The sequence below is a fragment of the Grammomys surdaster genome, unplaced genomic scaffold (genome assembly GCF_004785775.1).
Source record: "Grammomys surdaster isolate TR1022 unplaced genomic scaffold, NIH_TR_1.0 61, whole genome shotgun sequence".
Taxonomy (NCBI): domain Eukaryota; kingdom Metazoa; phylum Chordata; class Mammalia; order Rodentia; family Muridae; genus Grammomys; species Grammomys surdaster.
Window position 1 is genome coordinate 17066074 of NW_021604563.1, and position 26958 is coordinate 17093031.

Genomic DNA, 26958 nt, shown 5'->3' on the forward strand with positions numbered 1-26958 from the left:
GCATGATAAAAAGACAAAAGATAAATGATGAGGTAGATGTGAAGAAGGAAAATGGAATATCGTGGGACTCAACCCTAGTCATTCTGGAAAGCAGTATGGAGGATTTTTAAAATGAAAATTAGAACCACTATGTGATCAGTAAGTTCTAGTGTGCTAATGCAGAGTGCTGACTACACATAATGATAATGAGCTTAGAATTTCAAATCTTGAAGACAGGAGTTCGACTGTGAGTGTGCTCTTCATAAAGAAACTATGTTTATATAATAATTTTTAACTTGAAAATTGTGTTGTTTACACATGGATGTAAATATCACTTGGTGCCTCATAAATACATATAGTTCCATGTGTCATGTAAAAATATGTTGTTCTTATGAGTTGTTTTTAGCATATTACACTTGTAATAGAATATATTTTTATTACCAATATACCACTATGTGTATGTTTTTGATGTTTTCTGAATTTATACATTTTTATCTGTAGATATTATATTTTATACATGTATCTCAGTATATTAATTTATATACTGTACTGTATATAACGTATTTGTGGGAGATTATATATTTGTGAATAGAAAACTCCGCTTAATATAATAAATAACATGCATTTATATATATATACAAATACATAAATTTATCTTTTTATGTATACATGTATGTGTCTGCATGATATTATGTGTACTACATGATTACAGGTACATACACAGACAAGTAACATACTGATTCCCTGGTATTTGAGAGCATCATTTATTTGTAGATGATAGCACATCCTGTTAAATTAGTTACCTAATGCTATATAGTCAAAGCATAGATATGACAAATTCAAAGTGATCTAGACGATAAAGGAATGTCAATAGGTTTTCTTTTAATTCAAAATTCTCATTGACTACATTCTTTGGCTTCTGGATAAATATTTTTATTATAGAACTTATATAGCATATAAATATGGAGTGAATGACACAATATATATAATTTTGTATACTTTTTAAGTTAAAGAAGGCATATGTTTTCCAAATCAATATTTCTGTTTAGTGCCTTTACTATATTATTTTCAGCCCATACTCAAATCTTTTCTATAAATGTTATTACCTTCCTACAACCCTTCTCTTAACATTTTTCTCAACTATTTTCTATTCTTATCTAATGTCCATCCCACTTGCCAAAATGCTAACTCTAGAGAAGTATCTTCCTCTTACTTGCCTCTCTGTCCCCTATCTCTACTACCATCTGTGCTATTCACCTTCCACTGTGTACTATTCATAGAATTTAGAGATCTACAAGGGCCATTTTATGAAATTTGGAATTCATGCTACTTAATACAGGACTCCATATCTGTTGACTAAATGTATGCCTTCAGTAGTGTCAATTCACTCATGATACATCAGAGTAAAATACAGTGAATTATTTAGGTCTATTCCATTATAAATATGTGAGTTTTCTCTTTTGTTAGGTTTTGATCATTATACCTAATTAACATCTTCTTGCATTACCTGAAAAACTCTCTTCTCTCCTATGGCCACAAAAATACATCATGCATTCAATTATATTTGCACAAGTTTGCTGTCTTAATATATTTCTCTTCCTCTTAATAGCCTATTGAGTGACCATTATGTGCCAGAAATTGTATGTTTATCTATTTTATAACATTTGAAAACCAACTTCATAAAACTTCAGATAAAATAATTAAGAATACATAACTACCAAAGGCTAGAGACATATTCAAACATTTTTAGGTATTCTTTTACCTATATATAACTATCACCCAGCTTTTCTACAATACATTCTTCTTTTGTGTTTTAGTTATATTTTGTGGATATTTCATTTTCTTCCTAGGTCTGTCCCAAGATATCTAATTGGCACAACACAGCAAATACCACATGCATACGTACAAACTATTTTTACATGTATTAATCATGCTTTAGGAATGGGAACCTGGACTTCTTTTTCTATAGTAACCTGCATATTTTTATAAATGTATGCAAGAGGCTTTTCACAATGACCCACTTATCTGTATAAGCACAATTTTGCTCATAAGAAATTACACAATGGATAAAGGTATGGACTAATGTACAAAACTAATACCTTAAAATATTATTTCTACCTTCCTGTCAAAACATGTACATTACTGTTTGTTTGACATGTTCACTGTTCGTGTTCATATCTCATTCTTCTACTGTGTAGAAAGGAAGTAATTAGACAAAAATAAAGGTCGGTCTGTTGCCCTTGACAACATAGTAACTGTAGTCTTCCCAGTTTTCACAATTCCTATAGCAGCATATTTCAGACTTGTATAACACTGACAATCCTATAAGATTTGCTTTCTTTAACTTCAGGCAGGAATCTAAATTTTAGGCTATAAAAAAGAAATGGGCTTCAGACATGAAAATGACTTTGCTCTAGGACAGGGAAGTAGGCTTAGATATTTTGGTCATCCTGATAAGTCCTTAGAAACAGTGATCACAGGAGCATTCACAGAATTTTGTTTAATTCCTTGCTTATTCTTTGACTATTTGTGTTTATTGTCTTGTTTGTTCCTTGACTATTTGCATCTATTGTATTGCTAGTCCCTCGACCTAAAACTGACCTAAATACTTGGATATAATTAAAATGGCATAAAAGCAAAAAAAAAAAAAAAGGAGGAGGTATTGCACAGGGGGTTCCTGGGGGTGGGGAGAACAGGGAAAGGGGATGATATCGAAAATGTAAATAAATACAATATCCAATAAAAAAGAAAAGGACAAAAATAGAAAAAAGTATGATATATTAGAGGTAGCAAAATCAGAAAAGCAGTCTTCAATTCTTGTGTTTTGTCATAAAACAAAATCGTCTTTAAAATAACATAATTTCCAAAGCAGAATAGATTGAATCACCATCATGGTTTCTGGACATTTATATTTTGTTCAATAAAAATCCCTCCTGGGACAATAAAAAAATTGCCTTCTTAATCTGGCTCCACAAACACTCTCAACCTCTCTGTCCAAATAGTCTTTTTGTTGCTAAAAATTCTCTTATCAAACTAGAATTTTGACTGTTGTGATTTGTTGGATGTAGATTCAAATCCCATTCTTTCTAATATACATAGATTAAGTGAGTTGACCTCTTCTTCAAAGCCTTTCTTTTGATAAAATGAAATAAATAACATGAAAACAATAATAGCGAGAAACTAGCTCAAAACTAAAAGTGAGACCCAGGGAGGGACAGTGGAGGGAGAATGAGAGAAAATGTGTAATTGTGGTTTGGTTCACCAAACACCATTTGCTGTCAAGCACTTCTACATTTACTCTCAGATGCATTGGTTATGCATTGGATGATGTTGTAATTCTGCATATTTTATTATTTTTTATTTAATTGTTACTCATTTTAGTATATCAGCTAATTCCAGAAAAAAATATTTTAGTCAAATTAAGTGAAAGTTCCATTTTTGATATTTAAATTTGTTTATTTGTAATTCCAATCTAAACCAGTAATATTATGATATACAAAATATAAAAATAAGTAGAACAGAAATGTTTGTATGTGATTATGGAATACATTTTTTTCTAAAATTGTCTCTTTTTGGTCATTTTTACAGCAAACAAGATTTTGAGTCTGCAGATACAGTAAGTCCAGAAGTCATTAAAGAACAAAGTGCATTTTGATTGTGGTACTAATAATATCCCTTTATTTAGTTTATTTATAAGACTGGAAACACAGATTAGTAAAAAAATGTTTTTATCTTTGTAATGGCTATAAAAGTAATAATCACAAAGAATATTTTGTGGCTATAACTAGGATTTAAGTTGTCATCATTTAAAATACATTTAAAATTTACCTGATAACAACTGTCTTAGAAGACAGAAATTTAGGTAATAAACATAAATGTTATTTAATATGTTTCAGAACCATGTGCAACAGCAACTTGAAGTAAAAAAAAATCTTAAGTATCAATTCTATTACATTTTTAATTTTTTAAAATAATTTATTTTGATTTAATAAGCAATCAGATAGTTTATTTTAGCACAATAAAATAACAATCACCTCTTGTGCATTAATTTTATCTTATTTCCTGTATATTGCTGTTCTATATTCAGTAAAGTAGTTTTGTAAGTTCTAAATTGCCTATGAAAAGCACTTATTTTGGCTTCACTATTACATTTAGTTGAAGCTGTAAAATGTTGCTGTGGTAACATATAATCTCTCAAAAAGTCACAATAGCCTCAAGCAAATTTTCTTTAAGTCCTATAATATCTATAATTTTATTTCACAGTTTTCACTATTTAAAACTCAAGTGTCTCAGACATATCTAACCATCCAACAAGACTTAATTTTGGATAATATAGTGATGCTATTCCAAGTAAAATTTGAATTCTGTATTATTTTTATTATCTCCATCACCATTATTGCTTGCTCTTATGAGGCAAGATGTGGCTATGTATCATGTCCTAGTCTTGAACTTATGTGGCACATGCTAGCCTTGATTCTTTTCCCTTAGACACTAAGGTACTGGGAATATAGGCATGTATTACTACATCGAGGTAAGTATCGCTTTGTTTTAAATTACTATTGCACCCACCCCCTTGGTTCTGGAGTTCAAAGACAGGACCTTGTAATGCTATGCAAACATTGTGCCTCTCAACCCTAACCCTAAACTGATCTTTTCAAACAGAAGTGGAGTGTTTGACTGGTTGCCCAAAACTTTTCTCTAACAATATCTGGAATTTAGTATTATTTCCAAGTCTATGTAATATAAGTGAGTATTTAAAAGTGGAAACTATTCTTTGAAAGGTGATTTAATCTTCTTCAATCCTCCCAAAATATGCTACTTTTACACAAAAGTCTGTGAAGTTCAGCATATAAGATTAAAGTGCTGATGTTTTCAATGGGTAAATTCCATTTTCTTACAGTCAGAAGACATTGAGTCATTGATTCCAAAAGGACTATCAGAGTTTACAAAACAGCAAATTCGGTATATTCTGCAGGTAAGATGGGATCAATGTCCAACTTCAATATAATATTTTTTGTTTGTCTTATTATATTTCATTTTGTCATGCGTGGTTGTTGTCTCTTAGAAGCCTGTTTTTTTTTTCTAATGAGACAGAGAGGGAGTGGATCCAGAGGAGAGGAGAGGGAGGGGAGAGCTAGGAGGAGTAGAGGTAGAGGTAGAGAAAACTATGAATAAGATACATTGTATGAGAAAAGAGTCTATTTTCAATTTAAAAATTTTAGAGTAGTAATACTACACTTCAGATTACTTTAATACATATTTTAATTTTAAATTTTTTATAATAAACTTAAAAATGTGTTTTCTAAAAGTAATCAATCCTAGGAAACTGCTATCTAGCATGATTCTCATAAGAATGGATAATCTCAAATAAAAGCTATGTTCCGCAGGAACTGACTATATTTTAATTAGATAAGATCACATTTTAGCTTAGTCAGGACTCGAAAAAAAAAAAAACTTGAACATCTAGCATTGAGAAAATCCATCTCGAAGAGTTGCCTGCTGTGAGTTGTTCTTATGGACTCTTCCATACTTTAGTAGAACCTGATTCTAAATCTGTCTTTGTCTTCTCTTCCTCATGCCCATTTCAAGCTCCACTTCTCCCATTCCAAGTACAGGCAGTGAAAGATGGAAAGGCATTGCCTTCCCTTTCCAATGCTGTGTAAGGGTAGAATCCATAGGAGCAGGAAAGATAGAAGCCAAGGAAATATGACTAAAAGTGGTATACATTAAGAGAAGAAACAAAAGCAAATGCTAGCCAGGATACAGAGGAAAAGCAACCCCTATATATAGCTTATGGAAAAACTAAGTCATCCAGACACTATGGAAATCACTATGAAGGTTTCTCAGAAACTAAAACAAAACTACTTGAGGTTTATATTACTGTGGTAACGGTTTATTTCACCTTACACTTCCATGTAACAGTCCATCTGTGAAGGAAGTCATGGCAGGAACTTAAGCAGAAGCCATGGAAGAATGCTACTACAGGCTTACTGCCTCTGGCTTGTTCGATCTGCTTTCTTAAATAGCTCAATATCACCTTCCCAAAGGTGGCACTATCCGCAAAAGGTCTGGGCCTTCCTTATATGAATCATTAATCAAGACAAGATCCCACAGAATTTTTTTTTCTTTTTTTTTTTCTTTTTTTTTTTGCTTTCTTTTTTTTATTGGATATTTTATATACATTTCATATGTTATCCCCTTACCCCATCCCCCACCCACCCGGGAACCCCCCATCCCCTTACCCCTCCTCCTTCTTCTCCGTGGATGTAACCCCCACCTACCCCCCCTACTCCCACTTCCCCACCCTCAAAATTCCCACCCCCTGGGGCGTCCAGCCTTCATGAGGTCAAGGATCTCTTCTTCCACCTGTGCCCAGCAGGGCCCTCCACTCTTACATATTCAGCTGAAGCCCTGGATCCCTCCATAAGTGCTCCCAGGCTGGTGGTTAGGACCCTGGGAGCTGTGGTTGGTTGGTATTGTTGCTCTCCTCATGGTGCCACAAACCCTTTCAGCTCCTTCAGTCCTCACTCTAACTCCTCCATTGAGAACCTCATGATCAGTTCAATGGCTAGTTGTGAGCATCTGCCTCTGAATATGTCAGACTCTTGAAGGCCTCTGAGGAGACATCCATATCAGGCCCTTATTGGCATGCACTTCCTGACTTCCACATCAGCATCTACCTTTGGTGACTGCACATGGGATGGATACTCAGGTGGAAAGGTCTTCAAATGGCCCCTCCTTCAGTTTCTGTCCCTCACTTTGTCTCCATATTTGCTCCCTTGAGTATTTTGTTGCTCCTTCTAAGAAGAACTGAATCACCCCCACTTGGTCTTCCTTTTTTATGAGCTTCATGTGGCCTGTGAGTTGCATCTTGGGCATTTCAAGGTTCTGGGCTAATATCCAATAATCAGTGAGTGAATACCATGTGTGTTCTTTTGTGATTGGCTTACTTCACTCAGGATGATAATTTCTAGTTCCATCCATTTACCTAGGAACCTCTCGAATTCATTGTTTTTAATAGCTGAGTAATACTCCATTGTGTAAATATACCGCATTTTTTGAATCCATTCCTCAGTTGAAGGACATCTGGGTTCTTTCTAGCTCCTGGCTATTATAAATAAGGCTGCTATGAACATAGTTGAGCATATGTCCTTGTTATATGTTCGATCATCTTCTGGGTATATGCCTAGGAGTGGTATAGCTGGATCCTCAGGTAATGCTATGTCCAATTTTCTGAGGAACCGCCAGACTGATTTCCAAAGTGATTACACCATCTTGCAGTCCCACCAACAGTGGAGGAGTGTTCCTCTTTCTCCACACCCTCGCCAGCATCTACTATCACCTGAGTTCTTAATCTTAGCCATTCTGACTGGTGTGAGATGGAATCTCAGAGTTGTTTTGATTTGCATTTCCCTGATGACTAAGGACACTGAACATTTCTTTAGGTGCTTCTCGGCCATTCGAGTTTCTTCCATTGAAAATTCTTTGTTAAGCTCTATACCCCATTTTTTAATAGGGTTATTTGGTTGTCTGGAGTCTAATTTCTTGAGTTCTTTGTATATATTGGATATTAGCCCTCTATCAGATGTAGGATTGGTAAAGATCTTTTCCCAATTTGTTGGTTGTCGTTTTGTCCTATTGACAGTGTCCTTTGCCTTACTTTGCAATTTTATGAAGTCCCATTTGTCAATTCTTGATCTTAGAGCATATGCCATTGGTGTTCTGTTCAGGAACTTTTCCCCTGTGCCCAAGTATTCGAGGGTCTTCCCCACCTTCTCTTCTATTAGTTTCAGTGTAAACCAGACCCACAGAATTTTTTAAAAATCTTTGTTCTTCTTCTTTATAAAATACATGGTATTTTAGAATTTAATTTAGATTTGTTATTATTTTGGGGTACATCTGTCTTAGTAGTTTCTCTAGCAATCAAATTATATATTCATTACTTAACCCCATATGTAGATTGGAGTGTATTTTACCAGATTCAGAAACTGTAGAAAGCTTTGAGGGTTTTATATCTCTTTACCATATATTTGTATTATTCTGAAACATTTCTTCTAAAATCATAAACAACATATTAGTATTATAAAGTTTGTTTCATCTATCAAATATGAATAAGAAAGTGCAACATAACTATAGCCTGTTGCATTTACCCAAATTACTTATTTTCTTAATGCTCAAGTGATTTAGAATATTATTCTATTTAGAAAAATTCCTTTAGCTGGTCTAAAAGTAGGTCTAATAGTGATTTGTTATCTACATTTTTCTAGGCCTGAAAAGTACTATGATTTGTTTTCTTCATTTGAAAGGAACTCTATTTCTTTTGATATAAAATTCATAGTTGACATTTCTGTTCTTTGAGCATTTGAAAAAAATATTTTTATCAGCTTTTCTTTATTTTTTTATTTTATTTAATTGAGCTTTTTACACTCCAGATTTTATTCCCCTCCAAGTCTTAGCCCCCCCCCTCGACTGTTCCACATCCCATACCTCCTCCCTGCCTCCCTTTCTCCACAAGGATGTCCCCACCTCCCACTCCCACCCTACCAGACTTCCCTACCCTCTGGGGCCTCCAGTCTCTTGAGGGTTAGGTGCATCTTCTCTGACTGAACCCAGACCCAGCAGTCCTCTGCTGAATATGTGTTGGGGGCCTCATATCAGCTGGTGTATGCTGCCTGGTTGGTGGTCCAGTGTCTGGGAGCTCCCAGGGGTCCAGGTTAATTGAGAATGCTGATCTTCCTACAGGGTCACCCTCCTCCTCAGGTTCTTTCAGCCTTTCACCAATACAACCATAAGGGTCAGCAGCTTCTGTCCATTGCTTGGGTACAAATATCTGCATCTGATTCTTTCAGTTGCTTTTTGGGTCTTTTGGAGGGCAGTCAGGATAGGTCCCTTTTGGTGAGTGCTCCATAGGCTCACTAATAGTGTCAGGGATGGTCACTATTATTATTATTATTATTATTATCATTATCTCCCAGTCATTCTTTTATTGTTAAGAATTGTTTTCGGTATTCTGGGTTTTGTGCATTTCCAGATGAATTTGAGAATTACTCTTTCCATGTCTTTGAAGAATTGTGTTGGGATTTTGTTGGGGACTGCATTGAATCTGTAGATTGCCTTTGGTAGGATGGTCATTTTTACTATATTAATTCTGTCAGTCCATGAGCATGGGAGATATCTCCATTTTCCAAGATTTTCTTAAGAGACTTGAAGTTATTGTTGTAGAGATCTTTCACTTGTTTGGTTCAAGTTACTCCAAGATATTTTACATTATTTGTGGCTATTTGAAGGGAGTTGTTTCCCTAATTTCTTTTTCATCCTGTTTATCGTTTGTATAAAGAAAAGCTACTGATTTATTTGAGTTAATTTTATGTCCAGGCACATTTCTTAAGTTTAAAAGCTGGAGACATTCTCTGGTAGAATTTTTGGGGTCGCTTATGCATACTATCATATCATCTGCAAATAGTGATAACTTTATTTCTTCTTTGCTAGTTTTTATCCCCTTTATATCTTATTGTATTCTTATTGTTCTAGCTAACACTTAGAGTACTATATTGAATAAATATAGGGAGAGTGGGCAGCCTTGTCTTGTCCCCAATTTTAGTGGGATTGCTACAAGTATCTCTCCATTTAATTTGATATTGGCTGTTAGTTTGCAGTAACTTGCTTTTATTATGTTTAGTTATGGGCCTTGAATTCCTGATCATGTATTTAATTAATGAAGAAAATAATTTCATTAGGAAAATTTCACATGTATCTGCCCTTGTACTTTGTATGTATTTATCTACCCATTCATTATTTTTGTCCTTGATCCTCCCACTGGTGAACCTTCCTACACCAACCTCCAAAATACACCTACTTCTCCTTTTATATGATTCTCTCTCTCCATGTTAGAGAACGCAAGTGCCTTCATATATATATATATATATATATATATATATATATATATATATGTGTGTGTGTGTGTGTATGTGTGTGTGTATTTCTAAATATATGTATATATAAATATATAATATATAAATATTTATATATATTTAGAAATATATATATATTTCTAAATTCTATGCATAATAGGAATGATATAGAGTCTTTTTGTCTTGGTTTGCTTAAAGGATATGCCCTTCTAACCACTGCTTGACATAGCAGTTTTATTCTTCTTTATGACTAAATAAAATTCATATATACATAGTAAATACCTAGGAATGTTGTGGCTGGATTATATGGCAGTTTCTTTTGTAATATTTTGTGAAATCTTCCATATTTATTTCCCTAGTGGTTACACAAGCTTACATTTCTACCAGAAATGTATTTACATTCCCATCCCCCTGCATCCTGGTCAGAGTAGGTTCTTTGTTTCTATGGAAGCTTGGAAAAAGAAACTATAATAGCAGTAATTACTGGATAGCAGTAATTAAATTTTATAATTTGAAATTTATTGGTCCGTGATTTTCTATATTTTATGTGTTATTTTTTGTTTAGAGAGACTATGTTTATATATAGCTTTGGTTCTGTAAGTTAAATGGCAGTATTCTCTTATAGCTTTTAATATCATGAGAACTACAGCTTGTGTGTGTGTGTGTGTGTGTATCTGTCTGTCTGCCTGCCTGTCTAGAACTGATATTCAGTCACATATTTTGTCAGGCATTCCTGGCTTAATTTATGGAAAAGTCTGTGACTTCCTCTTTCTCAGTGTTTGTAATTTCTTGCTAAAAGATTTTATGGTTACTTAAAAGCTTTCCTTAGGAAATTCTAACAATTCCTTTTATCTTGATATTGATGTCTATTAAAAATTGATTTTCTTTATCAACTTGAGACTTCTTTTTTGTCTTTCAGTGGTTAGTGAATCTTGATGAATACCTGAGCTTTTGGTTACTGTGTTATGAAACTCTTAACACATGAAAGTCTTATCCGGATATCTTGTTTTAGAAGGTTACCTCCTATGGTAAACAATCAGAGGAAGTGGGACCGTTTCTATTACTGCCAAGTGGAAGTGAATGTTCTTCTAATTGGCCTGTCTACACATGATACAACAGAAGGCTTTATGGTATCAGTTGATATGACAGAGCTTGGGGTATCATTTTTGTACTGTTAGGATGGAAGTCTCATTTCTCAACTCTGTTTTTCCTGACATGAACATAATAAGTAGTGTTGGTGTATCTCTTTAAAACCTGATAACAGCAGAAGTCTGGGTTCATTTCTCATCCTCTTATCCTTAGGTGAGATAGGAGAATTTCTCCAAATCAACCTGTTGTGGAGTTTGGTTTGAGTCAAATATTAATTGTCTAATGGTTTTCTGCATTGTTTCTTTCATTATCTCGAGCTTTCAATATTTTTTATATATAAATGCTTATGATTTTCAGTCACATTAAGGAATCATTAAAAAGACTATGAGATTTAAAGAAGTCTAACTAAAGGCTTGAACACTCATACAAATGTAATGAGAGCCATTGGAGATAGTTAGGGAAGATATTAAGAAACCCTGTCCTGAAGGAGTTTTGCAAGACAAAAATCTCTCCAAAGTCTACATAGTTCAATGGGTATTCATGTTCTAGTATAGTATGAGGCCTTCCCAACTAATATCAATTACACTGAAGCATGTCAGGAAGATAGAACTATTATAAGCTGCATTTCTCAGGTCAGATCTGAAAGTTTATCACTTGTTGATAAACATGATGCATCTACCACATGATCTGATGTCATGTCAATAAACCTACACCCATCAGTGTGAGGTTTACTACCTTTTGTATGTGTGTCACATCCTTCTTTAATCTGGTGTGTATGATAGACATTTGAACCTGGGCTTTGTTTTATATTATTTTGATATGCTTATATTTCTGTGTATTCTTAATTTAATTTTACTTGTAGTAGTTCATAGGTGGTGATATTTGACTCATCTAATTAAGTAGTTCTGAACCTTCTTTAAGTTACAACCTTTTAATACAATTCTTCAGATTCTGGTGACCTGCAACCATAAAATTATTTTGTTGCAATTTCATAACTGTAATTTTGCTACTGTTATTACTTATAAATATCTGATATGCAAGATATCTGATATTCTACCCCCAACGTGGTTGCTACCCTAAGCTTGAGAACCTTGACAGATGATTTATTTTTCCTCATAGTTCTTGCTGTGTAGGTAGGTTTTTATTTGCTTACAACAAACTAAACAGGGTGTCATTGTTATCAGGTATCTGGTTTTGTTTGCTACTCTACCTCAACAGTCCTGTGTGATTTTGAGGGGCAGGACAGATGAACCATGTTTTCCTATAGTAGAGAACCAGGGTTGAGTCCCAAGCACCCACATAGAAGCTAGCAACATTCAGGAACTATACTTCCAAGAGCTTTGATTCCTTTTTCTTGCTTCCACAGGCAGCAAGCACTCATGTGATACATATCTATACACACAGGCACACACTCATGGGCATGATGTAAAACGGGCACATCGTTTTAAGAATTGTATTGTGAGATAGCCTACATTTCAGTTGTAGCAATGAGCTAGGGAATGGAGTGGTGGTGGAGTCACTCAAGACAAGTTACTGCCTGAAAACTCCAATTGGAATACCTTAGGGCAAAGAGCCCTGTACTCCACATAAAACTTAATTCTTCACACCTCAGGCAGAATCCATAGACATCACAGCACGCTTAAGCAAGTTCTTTTTATGGCTTGAAGCTTAACTGTGTCATCTCTTCACTAATCATTTAAATAAAGAATAAAATCAAAAGCAAAAATTTGATGATAGAATTCTGCTGTGTGAAGGAGACTACTTTTTTCATGCAAATGAAAAAAAGAAAAGTTGTCCAAAGGCTTAGTTAAAATCTTTTCAGGAATGTTGCTTGACTTGCATAAGAGAATATTCAGAGGGATATGGGAGGGATTCTGAAGAGAGTACATGGAAGGGTTTACAGGGAGGCAAAAGAAAGGGGAAAGTGGTAGAATTGTTTTGATTGAAAACATGTATAAAATACTGGGTGTGCTGGTGTACAGGCCTTTACTCCCAGGGTTTGGGAGGGAGGAGCTAGTGGATCTCTTGTGAGTTCAAGGCCAACTTGCTTTATCTACAAAACAAGTTCCAAGCCAGTCAAGGCTATACTATGAGGAACTATCTCAAAAACTAGTTGTATTAAAAACTAAAACTTTTTTGAAGTATTTTTGGACCAGTAGAATAAAAATACAAAGAAACAAGGTACATTTTCTAGTGTTGACTATTTTGAAGCACTAGTAAAAACAAATGTTTACTAGATGTTTTTATTCCCCCAGATGAGGGGTATGTCTGATAAGTCCCTGAGACTAGTGCTGTCCACGTTTAGCAACATACGGGAGGAACTTGGACATCTTCAAAATGATTTGACAGTAAGATTTATTTTGATATTTCTTTCCCAAGTATTTCTGATTGTTAGCTTCTTCATACAGAAATGAAAAATGTTCAATATACTATAAAAATATCGTAAAACAGAAATGTTACTCATCCATAGAGATGAATTATTTTGTGAAACAGCTAATTAGCATTGAAAGTTGAGAAAGAACTGCCTCATGAGTACATGAATGTATGTTGATATGTAAAAATCATTAATTTCCCACTAAGGTAATTTAATACTTAAAGACAGAGTTGTCTACAAAATTAGAACAACTGTAGTCATTTAATAAGAATTTCCTTCTTTTCTGTAATGGTAAAGCATATTTTGAATTTCTCTTTAAATAAAAAAAAACCTTGAAAATCCCTTCCAATGCTTAACCTTTTCTATTTTTTTATTTTAATTGATATTTTTGATGCCATCAGCTAGATACATTCTGGTGAAATTTCACTCTAGTGAAAAACACCTCAAGGATTTTTGAATGTCTTTCCCTACTTTTCTGGTTAGTTTCTGCAGTCTCATAAGTGAAGCTGGATTTTAATTTGAAGATTTTCTACCTCCTGAGATTAAGAAGTCTTTGTAGATTGAAATAAAACAAAAATTATTCAGAGCATTCTGTTTCATTGCACTTAGCAGTAAAAATAGTCCTTTCAATACAGGTTTTCAAAGTTTGTGCATTTGTATCTTATATTTCTCTTGACTTTGAAGAATTCCACTTTGTTAAGCAATTACAGATGAAACAAGTTTTTATTTAAATTTTACAACATGATCAAGACATTATCTGTTAACAATTTTATATAACTCTGAGTCCTAATAAGTAATTTATGCCTTTAGTCACTGGAAAATGACAAGATAAGACTTGAAAAGGACTTGGCATTCAAAGAAAATCAAATAAAAGAGTACGAAGAACTCTTGGCATCAGTGAGAGCAAATAATCGCCAACAGCAAGTAAGTTGTCGTCTTTTGTAGGTGCACAATTACTGGCACATTGAAGTCCTGAGTTACAATCCAGACCATATTGAAGTGTGATGGAACAATTTGTTCAACTGAGAATTGAACAGCTTTGCATATTTTCAACAACTGAATATCCTCTCAGAAAAATAGGCAGCTTTATATATTATATAGTATACAAAGTACACAGTTCTCTATATTTTGAGACTACAAGAATTGTCACTGAAAGTCTAAGTTGACTCAGTCATTTAATCTAATGATGTGTGTTAATTGGGAAAAATTGTATATGTTTGTATACAGGATAAACAAGGAAATGAACTCTATAGGCATTCTATGTTGTTTGAGCAGAGATAATTCTGAACCTTCAGAGTTCATTCCCTCCCTCTGGTCTCATGACTTTCTCAAAGATTTTTTGAAGTAATCTATTAAGCACAATGAAGGGCAAAATCATTTTAGAGACTGCTAGTATAGTATGATGTACTCAGACTAACGAGGATCTAATAGCTAAATTGGTACTGAAGTTTTTACATAAATGTTATTCCTTTTTACTTCTTAGGCAAATACGATTAGGGACAAGATTAAAATATAATATGATGTTTAAAATATCATCTAAAGACAAGAATCTAAAAGATTTGGTTTGAAGTTTTTCTTCATATTTCTCAATGGATCACTTAAAAGGACACTTTGTAAACTCAAAATATATTTTTCTTATGGATTTGTGTCTTCTTTACAGCAAGGACTTCAAGACTCAAGCTCAAAATGTCAGACATTGGAAGAAAATAACCTTTCTCTTCGACATACACTGTCAGACATGGAATACAGACTAAAAGAACTTGAGTATTGTAAACGTAATTTAGAGCAAGAGAATAAAAACCTTAGAATACAGGTACTAATTTTTATAGTATTGTATCAGTTATATAGCTACAAAGCTATCATTGTTAATAGAATATACAAATTTCACCTTGAGTAGTACTTGGACTCCTTTCTGTTGACCTTAAATGAAAGTTGTGTCTTGCTGACACTTGAGCTTTATCAAACAGCCTCTCAAGATCATTTTTATTATTTCAATGTCTTATTTAATCACATGGTATTTGTTTTGTAATAAATCTTGAAATCTAATATTTATTTCCTTCTTAACAACCCAATTACAGAAAGCTATTTTGGTTTTTTTTGTTTAGGTGTCTGAGACTTCCACAGGCCCGATACTGCAGGCTAAGATGGATGAGATTGGCAGCCATTATATGGAGATGGTAAAAAATTTGAGACTTGAGAAAGACAGAGAAATAAGCAAGCTAAGGGTATGTTGATCCTACATTCCATAAAATTGTCTACAGAGACTTTTTAAAACAATAGTGATTGTTGGGCCTTGAGAGATAACTCAGAGGTTAAAAAAAAAAACAACTTGCTGTTCAACCATGAGGAGCAGAGCCTAGGTACCATCACCCATGTATGAAGCCATGTATTTCTTCCTTCAAATGCTTGTAACTACAGCTCTCTGAAATCTATTACCTTTTTCTAGCCTCTGCATACACATACAAGCATGCACATACATTTATCATGCATGCATGTATAGATAAATTATAAGGTAAATTTTTATTAAAATAATAATTAATTATTATCACTATCACCACCCCTCCCCTACCTGAACATTATTAAAAAGAAAAATACATATTGTTACAATTTTAAAGCAATAAAGAAAAACTAAGTTGAAGACTTTTTCATATTTTCTAAAACCTTTTCTTGTACTTCTGTATATTAAAAAAGCAGCAAAACTTCTAATTTGAACTTCAAATTAAATTATTTTATACTTTAGGTTATTTTTTCTTCTCAGTTGGTAAAAAGGACATTAATTTCATTGTCTTTATTTTTATTAATTTTTAACAACTTATGTTTTGGAGATGGGTGAAGGATCCTTCATAATATTGCTTAATGGATGCTTATTCAGAGAAAAGTAATATATAACATTGTACAGCTTTAGCTGGGTGATTATAAATATTTTGGTTAAAAAATATTACACCATTTCCCCCTTCTCTTCCCTCTCTCCAGTCTCTCCTGTGCACCCATCCTCTTTGCTTGTTCTGTAGATCCTTGCTTTTTTCTTTAAATCTTAATACATATTTTTACAAATGTCTAAATACATGAATAAAACCTACTTGCCCCATTTAGTGTTACAGTATAATTTTGAGCTGACCATTCTGTATTGAGTAACCAATTAAGGGATGTATACACAGCGAAACCTATTTCTCCCATTCGCTGTATTCCTTAGTTGCCTGTAGTTGTCTATGGATGCAGCCTGGTGAGATTTTTTTTTTCATTTTCGTGTTAGCATGCCTATTGATACTTTCTTCAGGTCTTGTTTAGGAAGCCATATTGAGGCATCATGAGTGAAATTTCCCAGTTATTGCTATAAGGGTCAATCTCACAGCAAACGTACTTGTCCTGTAGCTTACTTACTTACTTACTTTCTTACTTACTTATTTACTTACTTACAATCTTACTGCCCCCTCTCCCTTGATACTCCCTGAGCCTTAGGTTCAGAAATTGTGTTTTACATGTATCAATTGTGGCTGAACACATCACAATAATTTGTTCCCTGTACTTTAACAATTATACATATTAAGAGTTTTGTCACTCATGAAGATTATGCTGGACTTTGTTTACCCATAATGGACAACAAAATTAGGATATCTGTAAGAGTAAGTATATAGTATGTTGCCTTACAATTCTATGTTGAATTGATATAACTAATCCTTAATTTACTGAGTCTTAAGTGTAGACAAATACATTTAACTATCATGTGATTTATTTATTTTTATTTTCTGTGGATTGTTGTGATGTCTCTGTGAATATATTGGATCCCCTGGAACTGGAGTTTAAAGACCCTTGTGAGCTGCCACGTGGATGCGAGGAATTGAACCTGGATCCTCTGGAAGAGTAGCCAGTGTTCTTAGTGCCTGAGCCATCTGTTCAGCCCTGATATTTAAATATCTTTAGAGATGAAACGGCCAATGATTTTTCTTTCTTAATATTAGTGATTTTTTCTAAAATAAATTAAACAAAACTTAATTTGTTAATAGGCCTCCTGATCATTCTATCAAATTTCTTCCACTGGTTTTCTCTTTATCCAACATAACATTATTAATAGCACATTAACCTGGCAGCTTCTATGTCTACATATGTGGACGTGAGGAAGAGAAGGTTTGTCCTCAGGATCTTTGCTTTGAGTTGCAGTTGTTATTATATTAGTCTGGATTACTTCTGAGATGCTTATCCCTGTGATGCTGTAAATATTTAGTTAAGACATGCATCAGGAGACATTTTGTGAACTGAAAGTATAACATTAAGTGAAGGTGTAACATTGTGAATGGATAATATAACATTAAGATTGAAGGTGCCTTAATTTGCTTTTGACAAAGTGCCTCTTCTCTTAGCTTTATTTTATTGCTATGGCCTAAAGCAGTTGCTTAGATAGTACTGATCATAAATGGCGAACACAACTTTTTAAGATGAGAAACTTCTGTCATTTCAAATTATATTTAATATCAATGAAATTGTATAGACATTTATGAAAACTGATATATTATTTTTCATTATATGACTAGCTATGCGACTTTACCTAATTATACTATATTGCAGTTAAGTCGTATTTTTTAAAAGCATTATAATAATTATTATTTCTAAATCCTTAGTCCCAATTAAACCAGTACCAAAAAGATGTTTCAAAAAGAGAAGGAAGTTGTAGTGATTTCCAATTCAAGCTTCATGAATTGACAAGTTTGCTGGAAGAGAAGGATTCACTTATAAAGCGTCAATCAGAGGTAAGAAAAAGGAGAGACAATGCAAGGGTACAATTAAGTTCTGTATAATAAATAATTCCCATGGATTCAGAAAGGACACATTGAGTGGGAATGATGGTTTATCTGTTCAAGGCTCCTAATCAAAACACCAAAGAAAGGACACATTTCTAATATATACTTTACTATATATTAATGTATGTATATGAATAGTAAAATTTATACTTAATGAAATGAAAGAAGGGATTGAAGTTAAAAAAAAAGATGAGTGCTGTACATTTACTATTTCTAAAACACTGGATTTATATTTCATTAGCAGTGAAATTCTCTAAAGCCTGTGAGATCATTCTTATATCATGAACTTGAACTCTTTCTTCATTAAGGAACTATGTTGTATCAGAAGCATGTAGCCCAGAATATGGTATATAATAAGTTCTAAAGAAACTACTATAATTTTAAAAATAATACTCACAGTAACATTGATAATAAATTCATTAGTTCTCTGAATTTACTTACTTATGGATACTTCACCATTATTATTATTATTAATTGGCCTTAGTTTTAAACTGCTCAGAACAAAACCAAAAAATTACATCTTCATACTGACAACCATGTCCATCCAATTATCAACATCCTACCTCAGTTTGTGGGGTTCTTAAAAGGCATTTGTAAACTTTTGGCTATTGTCAATTAAAATTAGTAGAATTATAAAACAGGAGGAGTTGTGGGGGTTGTTCTTAGTAATCTTATTACCTAATATTTACATTTCTATTTAAATGATTACTGTGCTTTATTTGTAAGGAACTCTCAAAGTTGAGACAAGAAATATATTCATCCCATAACCAATCCTCTGGTGGTGTAAGGACTACAGTCACTACAAAAAAGTAATGTACTTTAAAATGACATTTTAATTTGCCAAGTTATAAAATTTAAGGTATTATTCTCTTAGTTGATGCGCATATCACTAAAAAGAGTTTAGATCATTTTACCTGTCAGCAATTCTACTGGAGAAGGAATATTTTAAAAAGACATTGATATCATGGTTAGGATAATTATGTATCATATTTACAGTATGTTAAATATTATAGAAATAAAAATATATAATCAGTTGTTTATGACATTGGGGCTATCAGTTGATAGATATTTAGTTGTGCTAAGTTGTGGAAAACAGTCTTTATCTTAACCTGATTTTTCAAATTGAGATTAGATTATTCAAATTGATATACATTTATGTGAAAGGTATATGCTTCACTAATTACAATGTATGCCTAAAACCTTGGATAATATAAACTCTCATATAAACTTTGGTTTTTATCTGATTTAAAAACATATATTATCAAGGTCAGCATATATTTTCCGTTATTAAGTACAGATGTTTTAAGTCTGTTCATTTAAAGAATGTATACATCTGAATTTTAAGCATCACTAATTATGTGCTTTAGAAAGTAAAATGGTTATGTGTGATATCACCAGTTGATCTGATAAAAAAGAAAGCTGAGTCAGTGACTGAGTAGCATATAAAGTATGGATACATTAAAGAATAACTCACATACTACATGTAGTATAACAAGACAATTAGCCTACTCATAATGGTACAGTATTTATAACTTAAGAATTATTTATTTGGGGAAAATTTTAATTAGTGTTTTGGAACATATTTGGGAAGGAATATCTGGAAGTGTTGGTAATTAGGGCATAGGCAGAATACTGCTTTTTTTTTCTATGTATAAATAGCACTAGACAGTTCTACCATACAAGATATGACTGTGACATACATGATTGTGTCACTTTAACTTGATAAACTTTCTAGAATCCAGTTGATTTTCCTTTCCCTATCCTATAAACATGAAGAACTTCAAGCAGTAAGCTCAGCAATTATGGTACTTACTTTATTTTTAGTTTTTTCTATGTATTATTGTTCTGTGCTACCAGTGATCCATCAGAATCAGAGGGACACGTTCCTCCCTTTTTAACATAAAAAAGTTGCATTTTTATATTTGAGAAGGCATTTCATTTGAAACTAATCATTCAGTGATAAATTGACTTAAACAGGGGAATAGAAATAGGAGCGACTACAAATGAAAGTTATTTTATACTACTAGTAACTCTGTTTTTGATGTATAGGTACAGAACACAATATCCAATCCTAGGTCTCCTGTACGATGACTATGAATATATACCACCAGGTAGTGATACACAAACTATTGTGATTGAGAAAACTGAAGACAAATGGACTTGTGTAAGTTTATTTGAATATTTCTATCCTGTTTTAATTACATATTTATAGCTTTAAAAAATTAGATAAAATATCAGATGTCATAGACAATTTGAAGTGGAATGAATGAAACATGAATGTATGTGTATTGATAGAATTTGTCTTGTAATCTTGAATGTGAATACTTATTACCTTTTATTTCTTTAAAAATGGAAAAGAGATTTGTACCTATTTTCTGTCTAGACTGAGTTAAATCCTCCAGTTTTAAATTCTGGGGTTTAATGTGAAGGTGAATAACCATGCGAGTAACATCTACTCTAAAATTTACTTATGTCAACTTCTTCCTCCAACCTGACCAGATAACATAAATATCAACACCATTCTAAATAATTCACCCTATTATTGCAGGGCTGATTATTTTATAATCTCTTCTTGTACATGGATGGCAGCTACATTCTTAAGACTTTTACTGCTTTCATTGTTAACCTGTAGACTAATGATCATAATAGAGGAAATATATACTCTCCAGCACAGCAGTGACATCTACTTTCCAACTCCAGAACATTTAGTGTATTTGGACATTTTCAGTTTCCAGTAGAGGTCAACTGTATTGACCTCTACTGGGTATAGACCAAAGTACTGCCATGAATCCTATACTGTGTAGGACACTCCTTTATAAAAAAAATTATCTGACCCCCAAATTTTAATTAGTGCTGAGCTTGAGAAAACTTGCTAATATTAAAAAATGCTCTTGCATTTTTCTTAATTATATACTTCTATAATCTTGCAAGATATTTTAATAGTAATTTACTGATCATGAGCACAGGAATTTGAAACATTCCTCCTGTACAATGGACAGAGACATTTTAGAATCTCAGCTTTCAAACCATACATAATTTTATTCAAAACAGTAACTTTAGTGTTGTTATCATCTACCTGTCAAATGGCTTATATACTATGATAACGCAAACCCATGGTTAGTAAACTCAAGAAAGTGCTTACTCACAAAAAGTAGAGGAGGATTGGAAAGGAGCATGAGGAGGCTATCCAGTTTACTAATAATGTTTTGTTTTTTGAAATTTGTGATTTTGAGCGTATGTGTGAAATTTGGAAACAAAGGATTATAATTTTTTACATTTTTATTGTACTTTGATATATATGTTGAAAAAATACTACACCTTAAAATTACATTTTAGGGGCTGGAGAGATGGCTCAGCGGTTAAGAGCACTGACTGCTCTTCTAGAGGTCATGAGTTCAATTCCAGCAACCACATGGTGGCTCACAACTATCTGTAATGGGATCCAATGTCCTCTTCTGGTGTGTGAAGACAGCTACAGTATAGTCATATACATAAAACAAATAAATATATATTTTAAAAAATAAAGTTACAGTTTAGTTACGCTGTTACTAAAATTAAATAGTTTTAAAATAATGCATTAAAAAATATATATCTTGGGCAATGGTGACACATTCCATTGATCCCAGCACTTGAGAGGCAGAGGCAGGCAGATCTTTCTGAGTTCGAGCCCATACTAGTCAATAGAATAAGTTCCATGACAGCCAGGGCTACATAGTGAAACCCTCTCTTGGAAAAAAAAAAAGGTTGGATGACACAGAAAGAAAAAAAGAAAAGAAAACAGAAAAATACATATCTTATAGTCAAACAAGCTCAAATACTACAGTAGTAATAAAAAATCATGATGATTTCAGTTCTAATGTTCTTTTATAGTAAGAGGCATCAATATTTTAACTAATCAGTGAGAGTAAGCAGTATGTAGTAAATCTCAAACAAAAATGAAAATACATATATAGTTTAATCTTTTAAAAATTATTTCTCAAGCTATCAACTTGTTGAAAAACATTACTAATTATCATGTGAGAAAAAGTACTTGATAACTTAAGAATCAGATTAGTAGCAAAAATATGTCTGCACAGATTAAAAATTTTCACTAAAGGATAATTTGATCCTAAAAGTTAAGATTCAAAAAATTGCTTGATGAGGCTGGAGAGATGGCTCAGCAATTAAGAGCACTGACTGCTCTTCCAGAGGTCCTGAGTTCAATTCCCAGCAACCACATGGTGCTTTGCAACTATCTGTAATAGTATCCAATGACCTCTTCTGGTATGTCTGAAGACAGCTACACTGTACTCACACACAGAAAATAAATAAATCTAAAAGCAAAACAAACCAAAAACAATTGCTTGACTACATGCAGTGACAATAGTGTGAGAATCTGTGGAATTAAAGGGTCTAGTGTTGTAGTCATTTCTTCTGTCTCCAATGAAATCTATAGTTAGGGTTGGAAAGGAATGTAGAGGAAGAAGTTTCAGATATATTCAATATGTTCATAAATGATAGAACTGCATTTATTAGTTGACATATTTCACCACATATTTAACCTCTAAATATAAGAACAAACTGTACCCAATCTCCCACTCTTGCCTTACAGTCATTTAAAACACATTCCTTAAGTCGGAGATTATCATTTTATTGAATACTCTATAAAATAGTATATAAAAGTGAGATACATTTCTGTTAGCAGTATACATACTCAACTGAATATTTTTAATAACTATGTACATGTAATAATGGCAGTATTTAAAAAAAATTGTGAACCGATTTTAAAATACATTTTTTTCTTTTCTAGCCATGAATGGATCCATTCTACAATATTACAACCCAAAGAAAATTTTCATTGTCTGCATCAATATTTTAATTGTCATTTTTCTATTGCTAACGTGTAATCAAATTGTCAATCATAGTACTATCCCATGGATCTAATGGGATGATTTACTTCTGGAGATGAATTCCCCCAGTCATTCAGAACTGAGTCCTTTTTTCTACACATTGATATATTTGATAAAACACCATGCAAATGGGAGAAAAAAATAACCTTTGTGTTTAAACTCTGGTTGCAGACAGTGTAGAACATAACGTGATATTCTTATATAAGGTGCTTCCTATATGTTGAACTTATACATACAACAGAGTCTTTACAAGTTATTCTATTATGTTAAATGTGCAACCTAGCTACAGGATTCAGTCTTGTTTTCTAGCAAAAAAAGAGAGACAAATAACAAATTTTTAAAAATAGGTTAACTAAACCATGAAATATACAGCCTAAATTTACTTTTCTCACATTGAGCTTGTGACTAAAAAGAGTACAACAGTGCTAACATATCTTGGAAACAGCTAAGTCAAAGGTGGAGGTTAATTTTGTTAATCATTGTTATGAGCTAATATCTTTTAAATAAATGAATTAATTAAATTATACATTGTGCAACTTGGTTCTAAGTACATGTCAGTACCTGGGAAAATCTGTTCTTTCAAAATAATATTTTCTGCAAGTGATCCCATTCACTTTGTAAAAAACATATTATACTGTACTGTAGTGGTGGGGCAATAAGAATGTAGAATTTTTCATAGTGACATACAGACATAGCATTGAAATATTGCATAGTCATAAAATCTTTAAATAACAAAAATAGCAGTAAAAGATACTTGATAGCTGTATCTTACTTGGAGAATATTTTACAGTCTTTGATGTAGTTAGAAATTTGTTAGTTGAATTACAATGACTTTGCAAAGTGATACAAGTATTTGTTTATTATATTACAATAATGAAATTTCATAATATAACCCAATCAAAAGGTACAAAACTTTGTTCATCAAATTAGGATTACTGTAACAAAGATATTCAGGTTACATGTCTAGTTCATAGTTATGTACTAAAATATCTACAGAAACCTTTATAAAATTCTTCAATGCTTTATAGGCATATTCTAATTATTCTAAGAAGCAGTTAATATAAGCATGGCTGTGGTACTATATGAAATAGACCTATGAGTTAGAAATATTTAAAAGGTCTTGATATGAAATTAAGAGTCTTGTTTATATTCTTACAATACTTAAGATAGGCATTAAGTTCTCTGACATGAACAAAATTTCTATTTTATCAATATTTTATGGTACAAAATGTTAATGCTTCATATTCTTACAATTCCCCTCCTTTTTATGAACAGATAAGTTCCCCTCTCTGCTAGCTACTCATATATGCAATTATGGCAAGAGTATTGTTTTTCATTTATTATAAAAGTTACAATGGAATGTTTTAATTACCTTGAGGGAAAAATGCCATAAATTACAGTTTGAATGTGAGAATAAGTCTTTTTCAAAATTACTGAAAACTAACAATATCCAGAATTAAAGAGCAATTAAGACAGTCTGTTTGATCTAAGATAGTGAATTAGAGTCATATAAAAGTTTCTCATTATTTTTACCAATGTTTTAAGATCAATAGAAATAAGAGGAATAAAAGTGATATTAATTAAATTATACATTTAATTCTGGATATGAGTTTCCCCAGTCATTCAGGAGACCTGAGTTTGGGTTTTATACATTGATGTATTTGATATAACACCATGCAAATGAGAGGGAAAAAAACTAATGTTTAAACTCTAAATGCAGATATTGTAGAACCTAACCTGCTATTTTTATATAGGGTGCTTCCTATATTCATCAATTCCATGTAGTTACTCAATGAAAACTCCAGAGGCATCGGGTGAAGATGTCCGTTTATCTCATTTCTATTTCCGTATGTTTTCACTTTAGATTTGTCAAATAAAATGGAGACTGGAGAGTGTCATGCAAAATATTCTTATGTATCTAAATAAAATATGTTAAGCATCTATATTGTCTTTGTGGAACTTCAAATAGAAAAGACTTTTAGCTTATCACCCTATTTTACCAGGAAGTTTTTTATCCTTTAAATATTTATATAGGAGCTAAGAAGCAGTTCTGTAAAACAAGCACAAAGGAAAATTCTTCTTGATGTAGCCTATACGAGGTGGAACTTTAACAAAAGTTTGACATCCAGCTGGTGCAAAATATACCTTTGCTTACAAACTTAGTTTTCTAAGCCTAAACATGGTTTGCTAAGATATTTTCTTCCCATCTTGGAACTGGTGCTTTAGTCATATTACTTTTTTCAAACTTGAACAATAAGAAAGGAGCACAATTTTTAAAAATTATTTAACTATCAAATTTACATCAATTTAGCAAAAGTCTGTCTTTGCATTTCTTTCTCATTATTATAATTTATAAAGATTACATTTCTTTGGAAAATAGAAATTCTTTTGAAAGTAAATGTTTTCAAATGATTTCCTCAAATGACCCATCTTCACCAGGATACACCATTACAAAATTTACTTGATTTTGTAATAATTTTATTCAACTGAAAAATACATTGTTTCATGCTTACTCTAGGATAAATAGTAAATATAGTATTTCAGGAAAAAGTAATAATCACATCTTTCATTGATAAAAGTGCCTAATATTTACTCTAGAACAAGATGTAACTTTTTATTCTACAAAGGAATAATGAGATTGTTATGTGACACAATTACATGATAGTCAGTATCAATTGTCATTCTCAATAATTTTCTTTTGAATTCATCTTAAGAATGTGTTTATAAAAAGGCAGGAATAGTGGCATATGCCTTTAATCCCAGCACTTGGGAGGTAGAAACAAGTAGACCTCTGAGTTTGAAGACAGCCTAATATACAAAATGAGCTCCAAGATAGCCAGGGCTACACAAAGGAGCCATGTCTCAAAAATTTTAAAAAGATGTGCTTATAAACCTTGTTTACCCATCCCAACATATTAAATGTTTTGAAATTCATGATAGAGAGATCCTTTAATGGGGAGACTTTACAATATAATGCCTTAATTTTATACTGTGTTTGTTAATACAATCAGTGTTGAATACTCTGTATGGTTCAAACACATAAAAAGCAAACCAATGTGTTTAAATGAAAGAATATATAGGTATTTTAATGTAGTTTCTCCTAAAGGAGTCCAATGAGACAATCATATTGTGGAAAATATGTGTTCCTAGGATTATAGTTTGTAAATCAGATGGGAAATGAATAAGACTTACAGTAAGTGATATATGAGGCAGTATCAATATTGCCAACCGGTTCAATTTTTAATGAAACTATTCCCTTTGGAATAGTTACCTGAAAATGTATAAAGGCATAATTGTAAATGTAACATTTATTCATCATATATAATTTTCATCTCATAGGCTTACTGCTGAATAAGCTCACTCTTTCTAGTTCCTTCTGAACTCTGGATGGCTGGTTTAACTCAGCTGTTCTGGCTCAAAGCTCTCCAAGCTGACTGATTCAAACTGGCTTCTCTTGGATTCTGACTGAATTTCTCTGTCCTCAAACTAACTCTGCCGACCTGCACTTGATGAACTGTACAAACTGAGTTCAACTCCATTGCACTGCCTAAACTCAAGAGAATTGCTCTCACTGAATTTCCCCAACTCCTAACTCACTCTGCACTTTTTAAAGTAGCCTCTTTCCTGTCTGTTCTCTTGAGAGCTGGGCACATCCTATCTCTGACTCATTCTGTGAAATCTTTTCTCAGTTTCATCACTTTGTCTGCTCCTTTATTACATTTCACTTTCAAACAAGGCTGCTTCCTTCTACAAACTAACATTACCTTCATTGTTAGGGAATAATATAAATGAAACAACCTTGTCAAGTAATGTTAATCATTGAAGATGTCTAAGTGGTTACATAAAAGTTATTCTTGAATTTGCGTATATATATATATATATATATATATATATATATATATATATATATATATATGTGT

At 32.6% G+C, this 26958-nt stretch overlaps 1 protein-coding gene across 1 annotated transcript in view; it reads left to right on the forward strand.

The window, feature by feature from the left end:
• Nucleotides 1-24979, forward strand: part of Pof1b (POF1B actin binding protein) — a 61061-nt gene extending 36082 nt beyond the window's left edge. Inside the window, exons 8-17 of the mRNA XM_028786020.1 lie at nucleotides 3568-3595; nucleotides 4880-4954; nucleotides 13235-13327; nucleotides 14164-14277; nucleotides 15014-15166; nucleotides 15459-15578; nucleotides 17970-18098; nucleotides 18876-18958; nucleotides 20199-20313; nucleotides 22939-24979. Of these exons, the coding sequence (XP_028641853.1) occupies nucleotides 3568-3595; nucleotides 4880-4954; nucleotides 13235-13327; nucleotides 14164-14277; nucleotides 15014-15166; nucleotides 15459-15578; nucleotides 17970-18098; nucleotides 18876-18958; nucleotides 20199-20313; nucleotides 22939-22944 (916 nt within the window). The 3' untranslated portion in view covers nucleotides 22945-24979. The remainder of the gene's footprint in view (nucleotides 1-3567; nucleotides 3596-4879; nucleotides 4955-13234; nucleotides 13328-14163; nucleotides 14278-15013; nucleotides 15167-15458; nucleotides 15579-17969; nucleotides 18099-18875; nucleotides 18959-20198; nucleotides 20314-22938) is intronic.
• The last annotated feature ends 1979 nt before the right edge of the window (nucleotides 24980-26958 follow it).